This window comes from Ambystoma mexicanum, chromosome 3q (assembly GCF_040938575.1).
Source record: "Ambystoma mexicanum isolate Mex_15411 chromosome 3q, UKY_AmexF1_1, whole genome shotgun sequence".
Lineage (NCBI taxonomy): Eukaryota > Metazoa > Chordata > Amphibia > Caudata > Ambystomatidae > Ambystoma > Ambystoma mexicanum.
Window position 1 is genome coordinate 1,090,964,740 of NC_090926.1, and position 13,799 is coordinate 1,090,978,538.

General features: G+C 43.2%; 2 protein-coding genes across 6 annotated transcripts in view; both read right to left on the minus strand.

Annotated features, from left to right (window-relative positions):
• LOC138447634 (E3 ubiquitin-protein ligase TRIM39-like) overlaps window positions 1-13,799 on the minus strand; it is a 218,124-nt gene that overhangs the window by 167,942 nt on the left and 36,383 nt on the right. The window lies entirely within an intron of this gene.
• LOC138447633 (uncharacterized) lies at window positions 8,541-13,796 on the minus strand. 4 transcript variants are annotated; one of them, XR_011259917.1, is made up of 3 exons: window positions 9,115-13,790; window positions 8,938-9,012; window positions 8,541-8,850 (listed from the first exon to the last, which is right to left on the minus strand). XR_011259917.1 is itself a non-coding variant. In XM_069603836.1 (2 exons), the coding sequence occupies exon 2, from the start codon at window positions 11,981-11,983 to the stop codon at window positions 9,887-9,889; it is 2,097 nt and encodes a 698-aa protein (XP_069459937.1). In that variant the 5' UTR covers window positions 11,984-13,637; window positions 13,725-13,796; the 3' UTR covers window positions 8,541-9,886. The 4 variants fall into 4 exon arrangements, 1 of the variants encoding a protein (XP_069459937.1); XR_011259916.1 differs by having other exon boundaries at window positions 8,541-9,012; XR_011259915.1 differs by having other exon boundaries at window positions 8,938-13,790.

The following is a 13,799-nucleotide window of genomic DNA, read 5'->3' on the forward strand; positions in this document are numbered from 1 at the left end:
AGGCAATCGATATTGCTTCACAAACACAGGAGTCATGCCAGGGTCCGTGGGGATTGTTGTTGTATGGATGTCAGTGCGACCACAGTCATATGAGTCTACCGCAAAGAGATCTTGGAAATCCAAGAAAACTTGTTTCAACTTTTGCTTTTGTTCCAGAGTCACACAGGCATCAGCTAGGTTGACTCTCTCTTCCACCATCTGCCTGAAGCCTGGAAAGATTTCTGGTTTGGCTATTTCAGCGGCCTCCTCCAGCTGGGTGGAGAAGTCCCTGGTCAGAGTGCTGATTTGGACCGGAGGCTTCAGGTGGGCAAGGCAGCCTTCATGAACCTGGTAAATCACCTCATCCCTCCTGAATTCACAAGTCACATCTTCCTTACCATAAGGGCAGGAAGTGTACACCAGGAAGTTCCCCCCATGCCGGGTAAAAATCCTGTCTGGTGTTGTATTGTCATCACTGTCACTGTCAAAGCAGTCCTTGGGGATTGGTCCTAACAGCTCATTACCTAAATCTATGGAAAAATGTCGGTCATCAACCGCCATTCCAATAATGGTGCCTGCGGCTAGAGTAATACTCTTTAAGTCGCTGTTATCCACCTCTATTAGAATGGTGTCATGTTCTATGTTGACTAATGGAGTTGGGTTTACCCCCAACCCTTGCTGTTGGAGAGAAGCATTTAGATGTATGTAAGCATCAGGGTTTTTCAACTCTTGTCCCCTTTTAACTTTCACTTCCAGGGAGAATTGTCGGGTCCTTTCTGGGATGGTGACTTCCTCTTTAACCTGAATTTCAACTGCATAAGGTAGCAATTGAGCTGACCTAAATGCTTTTTCTGGATCATCAAAGCCCATGGGATTATCCGCTAATCGGGACCAAGCTTTGAAGTTTATTAGGTCCAAACTAATGGCAAAGCGATTGAGAATGTCACTGCCTAAGTAAAAGGCGGCAGTGACGTCTCGCACGACCCAACAATTATGGACTATGCTCTTGTTGCCAATGGAGATTTTGAGCATACACCTGCTTGGCAGGAGATGTTTGGAATTAGGTGCTTCCAGGTCCGTTTCCCATTTGTCTATCAGTTTGACGGCGGGAATGGCTGGATCTTTTGGGAGTTGGCGGAACATGGCTTCGCTGATGAAGCTCTTACCGTTGTTCACACACACTCGAGCGAGAACAGAGTCCTTCCCATCATTTAACTGAACAGGGATGAACAACTGCTCTCCAATTTGCTGAACATCAGCCAGGCTCTGAGCTGATTTCACATCTTTCTGGACTATAGGAGTGGGAGTTTCTGATTGTGGATTAGTATAGAATCTCAGAGTGTTTCCTTCCAGCGTGGAGTACCACTTTAGACTGGAAGGAAGGTTGATTTTCAGAAATAGAGAGGACCCCCCATCACCAGTCTGTTGTCCTACTGCTATTACTGTCACGTCTGGAATTTGGCTATTCTGGAAGTGAAATTCTACTTGGTCAGATTTTTGTTCAACCATGTGGCAGGTGCCGTTTAAACTAACATGGTTGACACTCTGTTTTAATTTTATTGGTCGGCTAGTCTGGGTCCAGAGGACCCTGTTTACGCAATCTATTAGGGGTGACAACCTTCTCAGGAGGTCATTCCCTAGTAAACAAGGGGTGCCCTCTGGGGTCACAACTATGACCGGGTGTTTCAACTTATGTCGCCCAATTTTAATGTCCAAGTCTGCAGTCCCCTCAACGGGAATTTCCTTCCCGTCAAAGTTCTGTAGTTGTCCCGGAAGAGAGGTGAGAGGAATTTGGTAATTCTCTCCCCTTCCTGCATTCAGTTCGTCAAAGGCCCTTCTGGACATAAGGGTAGCTTGAGATCCAGTGTCCACCAGTGCCGAGATTGTACCCTGCCCCTGTACTTGTACCGGGGCATAATATCTTCCCTCCTTCTCCTCAAGGGGGCACAGATAATGCACATTTTTGGACAACTGGTGGGCTAACTTTCTGGTTTTGGACATCGCGAGAGAAGAATTTTGGGCAGAATTCTGTGGAGAGCCTTGGGAATCTGAAAGAAAAAGTTGGCAACTGGAGATCAGAGCCATTGTGGGTTCCCCTGGTTCCGGTTCTGGGCCGCCCCCCCCCTTTTTGGAGGCAGTCCCCAGGATGGGTTTTGAACCAGGGGATTTTCTTGATGTTGGTTCTGGGATGAGATGGTGGGCGGCGGTAGCTCAGTCTCCACATCTCCCCAGTCTGGATTTGCATCCCTAGGGACCCATTTTTCTTTGGGAGGAGTTCCCCCCTCTCTGAAGGAGAAGATCCTTTTCTCAGGATCCTCTGAGGATCCCTCTCCCTCAAATTGGAAGATCTGTACCTCCTCCTCAAACTGAGTCTGTTTGTGTCTTTTGTTTCTCCTACCCCCCCTCTGCTCCTTAGGAGGCAGACTTTCAGGGGCAAGAGATTTTGTTTCCGGTTCCTGGGTTTCTAGGGGCTGTTTACAAGTGAGGAAGGAAGCTTCCTCCAAGGCTTTACACCCCCCTTCCCCTTGTGCCTCCTCCCTGGGAACCGGTGAGTTATCGGGGTGCTGCCCCCGTCATTGTTCTGGAGCACCAGGTCCAGAGTTGGGTGCGTTCTGCGCCGGCATGCTGATCTGAGGGTTCTGCTGAGCCCTCAGTATGTGACCCATATCCCGCGCCATGTTTTGAACCTGGCGCTCTAACTGGGAAACCCGCTCAGGCTGATACGGGGCCCTGTTTTCTCCCCTGGGCTGATCCCGGGAAGGGTAGCTGTCCCTTCTCTGGTAATACCCCGGGTTGGGAAGATTTGGGTACCCCTCCACCCTTGGCCTCCCCTCTCCCGGATTCAGTGGTCTGGGCTCAGGGAATTGGGGAAAGAAGGATGGATGGTTTTGGGGCTGAAAGTCGGGTGGATATCTGGGGAAAAAGTTCTGCCCAGGGTTTGGTAAATTTCTGCCCTCCTGTGGGAAGTTTGGAGGGAAGTTCCCTGGGTTAGGTGCTTGTCTGGATCCCCCCCCTTGGGCTGGAGGAGTCCACACATAACCCAGGATGGGTCGATTTCCCTTGTAACGGGGACTTACATAATCAGGAGAGCGAGGGACCCCATTTGTGGGGCTGCCTCCTTGGCTCCCTGTCTGTGACTGGCCCGAGGACCTTCTGGGCCTAGCATTATTAGGTGCAGGCAGGTTTTTAGGCCCCCCCATCTCCAAATCCAAAACGGGGGTAACCTTTACCTCTGCCACCTTGGCAGCAGCAGGGGTGCTGTTGGCTTTGGGGTTTTTCTGGGCATTACTTTTGCTATCTACCGGTTTCTGCACCTCATAGATCCGGGTAGCCTGTTCAATGACCCAGTCTAAGGATCTTTTCTCGTGAAAATCCCTCACGAGCTGGGTCATGATGTATTTGGGCAAGGCATGAAAAAATGTATTAACAAATTCTCGACTGTCTGTGCGCACCCTTCTTGTGGTCTGTGCAAAAGCACGCTTTAACTCCTGCACACATTCTTGTGGGGCCTGATCCTCCCCACATTGCAAATTGTAGGCTGCCTTGCGAGCCTCTTGAGGATTTCTGTGAACAGAGAAATGTTTCAGGATGGCCGCCTTATAGGTGGACCATCTTAAATGATTTTGGTCCTCCAGCCCCGCAAAGAAACTGGAGTATTCCGGGGAGAAGGTCCACTTTACATATTGAATACAGCTTTGGCTGTCCTTCAAATGAAAAGTCTCCATCATTTGTTCAAACAACTCTAAGTGCTCCCAAACAGAATACTTAGCGTTCTTATGGTAAGGCGTAATGACGCTCCTGATCGCCTTAATCTGCTTTAAGGGGTCCTTAAGCAAGGCCCTTTTTGCCTTATTGGCCTTTTTGGTTCGGGTAACCCTTGTCCATTCATCCTCGGACTCAGAGGCACTGCTCCCAGAGGTTCCCGTCTGATCTTCCAGGTTTTCCCAGATTCTGCGAGCCTGGGAATGGCTGGCAGAATGTGGGGACCTGGTCTCCTGTGTCCTGCGCAGTTCAGAGGAGTCTTCAGATTCCTCCTTGCTGCCAGGATTTGATGGGTACCCCCTCCACTGACCTAACTGGGCAGAGGTTTTCAGGATGCCCTTAATGGGCCTACTCTCCTGGGGTTCCCCACTGAACTGTACTGTACTTGGGTGCCCATACCCGGATGCCCACCCCTCCATTCCTGAGTGGTACTGGCCTATGAGCCCCATACTTTTAGCTGGATAGTAATCTGCCATCCCTGTGGCCCTGTGCTCATGTGCACCAGGGGACATGGGGGTGGCAGAGTCCAGGGACTGAGAGGTATGAGGGCCTCTGGTACTAGGGCTCCTGAGGTTATGCTCCGGAGTTTCCATTTCCCAGCGAACCTCATCTCTATCCGCCCCTGCTCCCTGTTGCAATGCAAGAGCCTGCATTTGTGCCTTCAGTTCCTCTGTTAAGGCCTTACTCGACTCTATCAGTTTCTCCTGCATCGCTACCTGTTGCTGGAGCCTATCATTGTGTTGACAGAGGGCCTCATTCTCCCTCTGTGCTTCCTGGTTAGTCCTGGAGAACTGGGCCAGTCTTTGCTGCAGGAGGTTTACCTCCTGGGCAATGTCCCTATTGGCCTGCTCCTTTCTTGCTAGAGCATCTTCCACCCTTCTGGTGTGCTCTACCAAGTTCTGGTTTTCTTTTTGGAGATCACCCAGCCCCTGGAGGGCCAGGTGATTTTCTTCAATTTCCTTTTTTAAGTGGCAGACTTCCTGGCCTATGGCGTCTCTTTCCTGACTAAGAGCCTGCATTTGTGCCGCCAGGTCGTCCCTTTGCCGTTGAAGGGCACCAGCTTTTTGGCGCTCCTCATCAAACTCTGCCTGGGTATCCAGGTCTTTCAGAATCAGTTTATTGCTCTCCTCTTTCTCTCTGTCTAGTTGGATTTGCAGGGTGGCTACCTGCTCTGTGCATGCCCTGTTGAAATTGATCTGTTGCTCCAGCTTTTTCTGGTTCTGCAGTAAGGAGTCCAAACTGTCTTGGTGCTCCTTCTGCAGGGCCAGAAATCGGGTATCCTGGTCTGTCTTTTCCTGTTGTAGGATGCCCATATCCTCTTTTATTTTAATGATATATTGCCTACTATCATTTTCTGCCTCCTGGCTCCTCTGCAGCCTCTGCTCAGAAGAGTCCAGATCAGATTGGGCCTTCTGTAATGCCATCTGTTGCCTATTTGCCAGATTTTGGCTTTCAGCACATCTATCCTGCATGTCTCCCATATATAGGTACAGGTATGCTGCTATCCTAACAATCTTGTCGTGTTCATCTTTGGCCTTAGGGGCCATGTATAGTTCACTCAGGGCCACATGTAATGGACCCTGATCTCTATATATATCTGACCCTGTTTCAGTGACCTGTTGCGTGATGGCCTGCAACCAGACTGTTTGGTCCTGGTGAGTCCACTCACCTCTCACAAATAACTTATGTAAGAAGTGCTCTCTGGCTATTTTCATGTCTACTAAGGTCGTCATTCTAGAGATTGGTCTCTGTCCTGACTTACAGAAGTTTGTATTTTATTTTTGCAGAACAGAAGTTTTCTTGGAGTGTCCCTTTTGAGGAATGCTTCACAGCGTAATGCAGCGTGGTGATCCGACCGGATGTATGTATCCCGTCAGTTAGCACACTGTATTAAGCTGCACAAGTGGTAAATCTAACCCAAACGTCCGGCTCGAGCCCCCAATTTGTAAGGGGATTCAATTCAGCACTACAGCTAAGTTAACGCCTAGTCTAGAATACTGAATGAAAACCCTTATTGATATATCTTTAGGTCCAGTTCATGCGTTCTGGATGACTACCCCTATATAACACCCCTCTCTTGGAATCCCCCTGACCCCACTGAGCCAAGAAGTAGTTCTGTTTTGCAAGTTTAAAAGGTTTATTTGATAATTTAAACAATATATATATATCACGCTTTATAATAAATTAATAATTGAATAGCACACTTAATCTGATATGATAAAGATCAACAACGGAGAATCTGGCACTAGCACACTTCTTATAATCACTAATGAGTTGACATGAAATGGATAAGGTAGCACACTGGTAAATAGGAACAAAAGAAGAAGGTGGTACAAAATGCTTTATAGAGTTCAAATGGATGCAAGGTTGAATGAATGAAATGCAGTACAGAAATACTCAATATGATTTCAACAAAACAATGTAATCACTTTTCTCTGGCAATTCCCTCCCCCCCTTGATGCAAGGCAAGGAAATGGAAGGAAAACACACAGTTCTCAGAAATGCAATCAAATGTGATTCAGTTCACCCCAGCAAGCTTAGACTACAGAAGTTTGAAAACACAGGCCCAAATTGCTTTGATATGTGCTGGCAATGAATTAAAAAATATGCTAAAATGCTTTTAATTCCCTTTTCAGAGGTTCAGGGTGAGTGGTATCTAGTTAATATTAGTCCAGGCTCACACTAGCAATGATGCAGGGATAGTTAGCAGGTTAAACGAATTTCTGGCAAATGGAAGGCAAGCAGCAGCTGATTTTACATGTGGAGAAATTTGCAAATCGCGGCAAAATTCGCGGATGCGCCGAGCGCTATTACAGAGGAACCACAAGGACTATCTCTATCGTTTTGGGGTCCTAGGAAAGCCTAGGATCTCAGCTTCCAAATAAAAGTTACTGCAAGTCTCTAGCACAAACGGTTGCGGAGATATGAGCGATTGAATAGAGGTCGTTTTTCAGATTTGAAATTCTAAAGTTCCAAAAGACAAGTGCAGCTTGCGACTAGAAATGACAAGTGACAGCTTTACAAATGACAGGTGACAGTTAGGAGGCAGTTCTACTTAGATTAAATAGATTGAATTATATTATTTTAACTAAGAGATTGGTTCTGCACAGTTTTCTAGGTACTCACACTATACTCTTGAGTGAAATGGGCCTCGCCATGGATCTGGTCAGGGTTTTGGACTGGGCTCGGGTCTCTCTCTGGGTACAGCACTGCTTTCTCTCTGGGTACAGCACTGCTTTCTCCCTCTGGTCTGGTCTCTAGTTCTGGATAGATTGAAGTCTCTAGTTTGGCTCTCTGGAGGTTTATGAATTTGAAGTCTGGATCTCTGGATGTTGTATGGTCCGGCAGAGCGTCCCGCTGCAGATGGAATTGGAAGGTCCCTATCTGTCTGCTTTTATGTGTTTAGAATGTGGGTGTGTTCTAGCATCACTGACCCTACCTCTCTCTCAGCTTCTAATTGGTCAAACTTCCATTTTTTATTTGATTGGGGAATGAACTGTGAGTCAGAGGGATGTCATTTTATGGCTTGCAGATAGGACACTCCTCTGTCAGATTGCACACATTCTATATTTGATAATAAAAGACATATTTCAGAGTTACACAGTTGTTTGAAATTACATATACATGGTGTGGCTGAATTTAGCCATGTCTCTGTCCAAATCTGCTGTTTCTAAGAGCTTGCATTCAGAAATGGCACATATTTCACTTTTTAACTGATTTTTCAATTTCTGACATTGACCCAACTTTACATATATGTGTGCAGGGAGTATGGACATTAACTGAAGAAGTTTCAGATTTTTAACATGCATACATTTAGAGTAATATCCACTTTTCCGCTAAAACCCCCCTGAACACGCCACCGGGTCGAAAAACCTCTTAAAATGTGGGCAGAAAAATCACAAGAATTATGGTGTCATTTATAAAATTTTCACATGTCCGTACTATGAGTTATTCATCTTTTTCTAAACAATATTCTGGCTACAAAGGGGTGTGGTTTCCTCTCAGCACAAGGTAGAAATACTGGTCTTTCCAGTTCTGCCAAGCCAGCTTGCTCTCACAGGCAGTGCCCCTCCCAGCTCCTGCCAAGAGGAAGCTACATTTTACGACTGCGTAATAAAAACCTTTGCCTGAGTGAAGAGGGCTTTGTTCACTCTCCTACAGAGCACAGGTAATTCAATTATCAGATAGATGGCATATCCTTAGTGTGGGCAGCAAAAGGAAGGTTGGCCTGGGAACACAGTGGTGACTCAAGTTTCACTCCTGGTGGGGGTAGCTGCCAAGCAAAATCAAGTTCCTTAAGCCAGGTTTCAGATAAAATGTCACTTTTTGTTCCCCAGTCTAAGTCAAGACATTTTTTTTTACATATGCAGCTAGAAGGCTGATTCTAAGTTTAAAACTATGACATTTAAACAATTTCAACCTATGTGACACTCAAAAGTAGGTCACTCAGTCAATTTGAACATTTAGATTTGTAGTGTCTTTCAGTCCAATGCAACTTAAACTGCTGAAATCCACAGCGCAAGAATCCAATATTTGTGTTGCCTAGCGCACACCTAGGTTTAAGGTTTTTTTACAGGATTTGTTGAAAATTTACGGGGTGCCGGGGAGAATAACAACCTTGACACTGGGTTGTTTTAACCTATGTAAATCCAACAGATTGTCCACAAGATTGTGGAACTCTCCCGTCCCCTGCACACCCTTTATACTGTAGAAACAGTCAATATTTCTATACAATGGTAATATTCAGTTTCTTTCAGAAAAAAGAAGAAATTAATGAGAGAAGCTAATTCATGACACTATTATAATAAAACAGAATGATGGGGACCATCGGTTTTAATTGAATTTTAAATTAATTGTTATAGATATGAATTTCAATTCATTCATCATCCAGTCTTTGTAAACATAATAACATAAATGTGTTCATTTTGAGGTTACATTCAATATTATAATACAAGGGCATACAAGGTACTCATCACACTTTCTATACAATAGGCTTTTCACATGGTATATCCACAGAAAGTAATGATGAATATTTTCTCGACGCGTTTCGGGGTGTCCCCTTCTTCAGGAATTGATAGCCCTCTTCATTGCCGTTAATCTTTGTTTCGTCTATAATGTATGATACAATGATCAAATTTTAGATTCTCACTGATAACTGTCATTTAACTCTTGGGAGAAATTTTTAATAATAATCACCTGGATGTTCAATGTGGAATATCCTAACTGGATTTATTATCAATAGCAATATCAGCCCAATAATGGTTATTCAACCTGTAGATGTGATAAAAAGACAATAGGGAAAGCTCAATTAAAAACGGGATCTTAATTCATGAAGGAAAATCTAGTCATGTAATATCTAAGAAAAAATATTACCTTTCGGTATTTCTGTAAAAAGCTACTACATCCATGGAATGGGTCGCTGTGGTATGTAGAGAGTCCTCAGGTACGGAGGTAGTGCAGTAATGGGCGATTCCTCCACTCGTGTCTGTAAAAACACGTATATATACTATATTAGATACACGAAAACAATGGGGTGGGATCATTCTGTGGAGAGTATTCTGTGAAGGCCTCTAGGCTCATGATATGCAATTGGGGAGCTGTTTACAAAGGATTCTCTTACCTCCTTCCTGAGAAGATGGCCGGTGCTGTAGCTCGAACCGTTCTACACGGTTTTCGCTAAAGATGGCCACTATTTACATTATGACGTCATCACGTCGAAGCGTGACGACGTCACTATGTTTAGAACGTCAGCGTGTGACGGGAAAACAGACGTCATACGGACATATTTTAGAAAACAATGTGTAATTAACCAATAGTATATAGGTGTATATCTATACTGGTGCAGGGAGTTTGAGTCAAATGAAATAAAGGTGAAAAGAGTCGAAAGATAAATGTGAGGAGTGTCTCATGTAACTTCTGGGAAATCTATTGTTTACCACGGACAAAAGTTAATCGAATATTGGACATCCGTGTGTTTACTATTTCAAGAGAAGCATGCTCACATTCTATGGTCTGTAACTTAATACATCCTATGTCAGTAAAAAATCATCCTAAGTGAACTGAACAAATTCAAAAATGTATTTAACAGCAATTGATATTGTATCCACACTGGGTTTCTGATTGGGTCAGGGGAAACAGTATTTAGTTACAAAAATGAGGCTAAACTGTAATCTTCGTTCATCCCATTGGGAGCTAGACTGTTTAGTCTCTCTATCCAGAAGATTTCCCTCTGGTTCATACGTCTGGCATGATTGCCACCTCTTGGGGCTCTGTTCACAATTTCCAAAATCACAACCTTTAGTTGAGAAATATTATGTTTCTTTATGGAAAAATGTCTTGCTACAGGTGAGTTAACACTGTTGGTACGTATGTTACTTTTGTGTTCATTCCAGCGCTCCTTGGCTTTCCTTTGTGTCTGTCCAACATAGTAAATGCCGCATGGGCAGCTTAAACCATAAATGATTGATTTCGTGTCACAAGTGGCAAAATCCTTTAGTGGGATTTTTTGGCCATTTGATGGGTGTCTTACATAGCTTCCCTTCATTATGTTGTTACAATTGCCACAACTGAGACAGGCAAACGTACCTATTTTCCTCTTGGTGAGGGTTCTTTGATTGTCCACTCTCGGTCTTTCTGCTTTAACTAGGCTATCCCTGAAGTTCCGACCCCTCTTGTAGGCGATTATGGGTGGTTCAGGAAATAGTCTCTTTAGTTGTGGATCCAATTTGATTATACCCCAGTTCTTCTTGATCATCCTTGTTATGTGATGACTCTGTGCTGAATATCTTAAAGCGTAGAGAAATGGGATCTCCTTAGATCTATTTCTTGATATACGGAGGTCTTTCCTCTCCAATGTGAGTGTTTTTTCTTCTGCTTTCTTGATGATAGACTCTGGATAGCCTCTTTCCTTGTATCTTTGTGTCATCAATAGGTTTTCATTCCTCAGGGTGTCAGTTGTTGAGATAATTCTCTTTAGTCTAAGGAATTGACTGTAGGGCAAATTATTCTTTAAATGCGTCGGATGATGGCTCCTGAAGTGTAACGTGTTGTTAACATCGGTGGGTTTGTGATAAATATTGGTGATTATCCCATCTTCCCCAATCTCTAGTTCAACGTCCAAAAAATGTAGTTTAGGGGTTCCAATTTCCATCGTGAATTTGATTCTGTCGTGGCCTGAATTGATGTATTTTAGGAATTCCTCTAGTTCGTGATGTTGTCCTCTCCAAATGACGAAAACATCGTCAATGTATCTTTTCCAGGTGATGATTTTTTTGCTAAATTTTGTTGGTATCAAAATCCATTTCATCTCCAAATGGTACATGAATAGATTAGCATAGGCTGGGGCCATTGCTGACCCCATTGAAGTTCCTGATGCTTGTAAATAGTACTGCGTCCTGTATCTGAAATAGTTGTTAATGAGTATAATTTTGCTTAATTTCATTAGGAAGGTTTTGTTTGCTTCACATTCATTTCTTAGTAGACACCATTCGAGTGCTTCCAAACCGTCTTGATGTGGGATGCATGTATATAGACTCTGTACATCAAACGAAACCAGTAGATCATTTCTGTTAATATCTGTTAAGGTGTCTAGGTGATTGAGAAAATCTGTGGTATCTTTAAGATATGTTGTGGTTGTTTGGACTATGGGTTGTAATGCCTTGTCCACATAAACTGCTAGTGGGTTGAAGATACTATCAGTTCCCGCAACAATCGGTCTGAGGGGGGGTTTTGTCAAGTTCTTATGTATTTTTGGCAGTCCATAGAAGATTGGAGTAATAGGATGTTCATTAATCAAAAACAATTTAGTCTTGTTGGAAATCCATCCTTGGTCCTCAGCTTCCTCAAGCGTAGTTTCAATAATGCTTGATATTTCTCTGACCGGATCTTGTTCAATTTTTATGTACGTGTTCTCATCTGTTAGGAGCTCTAAAATCTTCTCCTCATAGTATGTAGTGTCCATAATAACTATGGCCCCTCCTTTGTCTGCCGGTTTTAGGGTCAGGCTTCTGTCATCCGCAAGGTTCTTGATGATTTCATTCTGCCTTCTCCTGGTATTGTAGTTCCTTGTTCTGGTGAAATTAACCCTTTTGAGATCTTTTATCATCTGTTCTTCAAACATTCTGATGGTTATGTTATTGACTTGAGGGTCGAAATGACTCTTGGGTTTCATTTCTAAGTATTGATGTGGCTCTTGTGTAGTGTTGATTCCCATTTGTGAATCAAAAAAGACTTTGAGTCTCATTTTCCGTGCCAGTCTGTGAAGATTGATTTTTTCTTCCAGCAAATTGGAATTCTGGGTTGGTATAAATGTTAAACCTAGGTTCAATGTGTCCGTTTGGTCTTTGGATAGTGGTTTTGATGAAATATTAACAACTAGTTGTTTGGTTTGTTCCGCGATCTTAGATTTCTTATTGCCTCTTCGCGTAGTCTTTTGTCTAAAAAAACCGAGGGAGTGGTTTGTGCGTTAGAGGTAGTCGCTTCTTGTGATGTATGTATAATCGGTCCACTTTCCGCGTTCTCCCTATTGATAACTTCGTCCCCACTTGTAGGTATTTCGCTACTGGATCCACTTGGTTCTTGTCCCGGTATTGGTGTTTTGTGGTTTTGTGGTCTTCTACCTGGTGCGGTTTTGTTTTGTGCGTAGTATTCTTGCCAGGAGTATACTATATCCTGAAGATAATCCAACGTATCTCTTCTGAATTTTCGGACTTTGCGTTGTTCTATGTCCTTTTTGTAGTTGTCCAATGTTCTGTTCACTTCCTCTATGATGGTTGTTAATTCCTCTTTGTTTTTAAATTTCGACAGTTGTTCTGTCAGGTCTTCGATTTCACTGTCGAGTTTGCTGACAGATTTTGCTAATTCCTCGATTGTCAATAATATAAGATCCAAAGAGCATTTATTTAAGATCTGCTCCCATTTCTTCACAAAATCTGGGTTGTCCTTGCACAGTGTGGGTCTTAAATATACCCTTAGTCCTCTTGGGATTCTTTGTGCTCGGTAGTATTGTGCTAATGTAGTAGCGTGTAGTTTTTGCGATATCTCCCTTCTGATGACCCTCTCCAATTGTGTAATAAGTTTCTCTGGACTAGTCGTTGTTGGTGTGGTTGTTTCGATTTCCTTCAAAAGCCCTAAAATTCGTGTGGCTTCCTCTTCGTTAAATGCCAAAGTTGTGGCGTGTTTTTCTGTAATTGCATTGATCTTTGAAAAAGACATCCCTTAGGGAGGCGGAGGTGATTGTTAGTATTTCTATTGGGTGCTGCTATGGCTGTTGTGTCACTCCCTAAGCATTTTTAGGGGGGCAGAGAGCAAGAATCCAATATTTGTGTTGCCTAGCGCACACCTAGGTTTAAGGTTTTTTTACAGGATTTGTTGAAAATTTACGGGGTGCCGGGGAGAATAACAACCTTGACACTGGGTTGTTTTAACCTATGTAAATCCAACAGATTGTCCACAAGATTGTGGAACTCTCCCGTCCCCTGCACACCCTTTATACTGTAGAAACAGTCAATATTTCTATACAATGGTAATATTCAGTTTCTTTCAGAAAAAAGAAGAAATTAATGAGAGAAGCTAATTCATGACACTATTATAATAAAACAGAATGATGGGGACCATCGGTTTTAATTGAATTTTAAATTAATTGTTATAGATATGAATTTCAATTCATTCATCATCCAGTCTTTGTAAACATAATAACATAAATGTGTTCATTTTGAGGTTACATTCAATATTATAATACAAGGGCATACAAGGTACTCATCACACTTTCTATACAATAGGCTTTTCACATGGTATATCCACAGAAAGTAATGATGAATATTTTCTCGACGCGTTTCGGGGTGTCCCCTTCTTCAGGAATTGATAGCCCTCTTCATTGCCGTTAATCTTTGTTTCGTCTATAATGTATGATACAATGATCAAATTTTAGATTCTCACTGATAACTGTCATTTAACTCTTGGGAGAAATTTTTAATAATAATCACCTGGATGTTCAATGTGGAATATCCTAACTGGATTTATTATCAATAGCAATATCAGCCCAATAATGGTTATTCGAC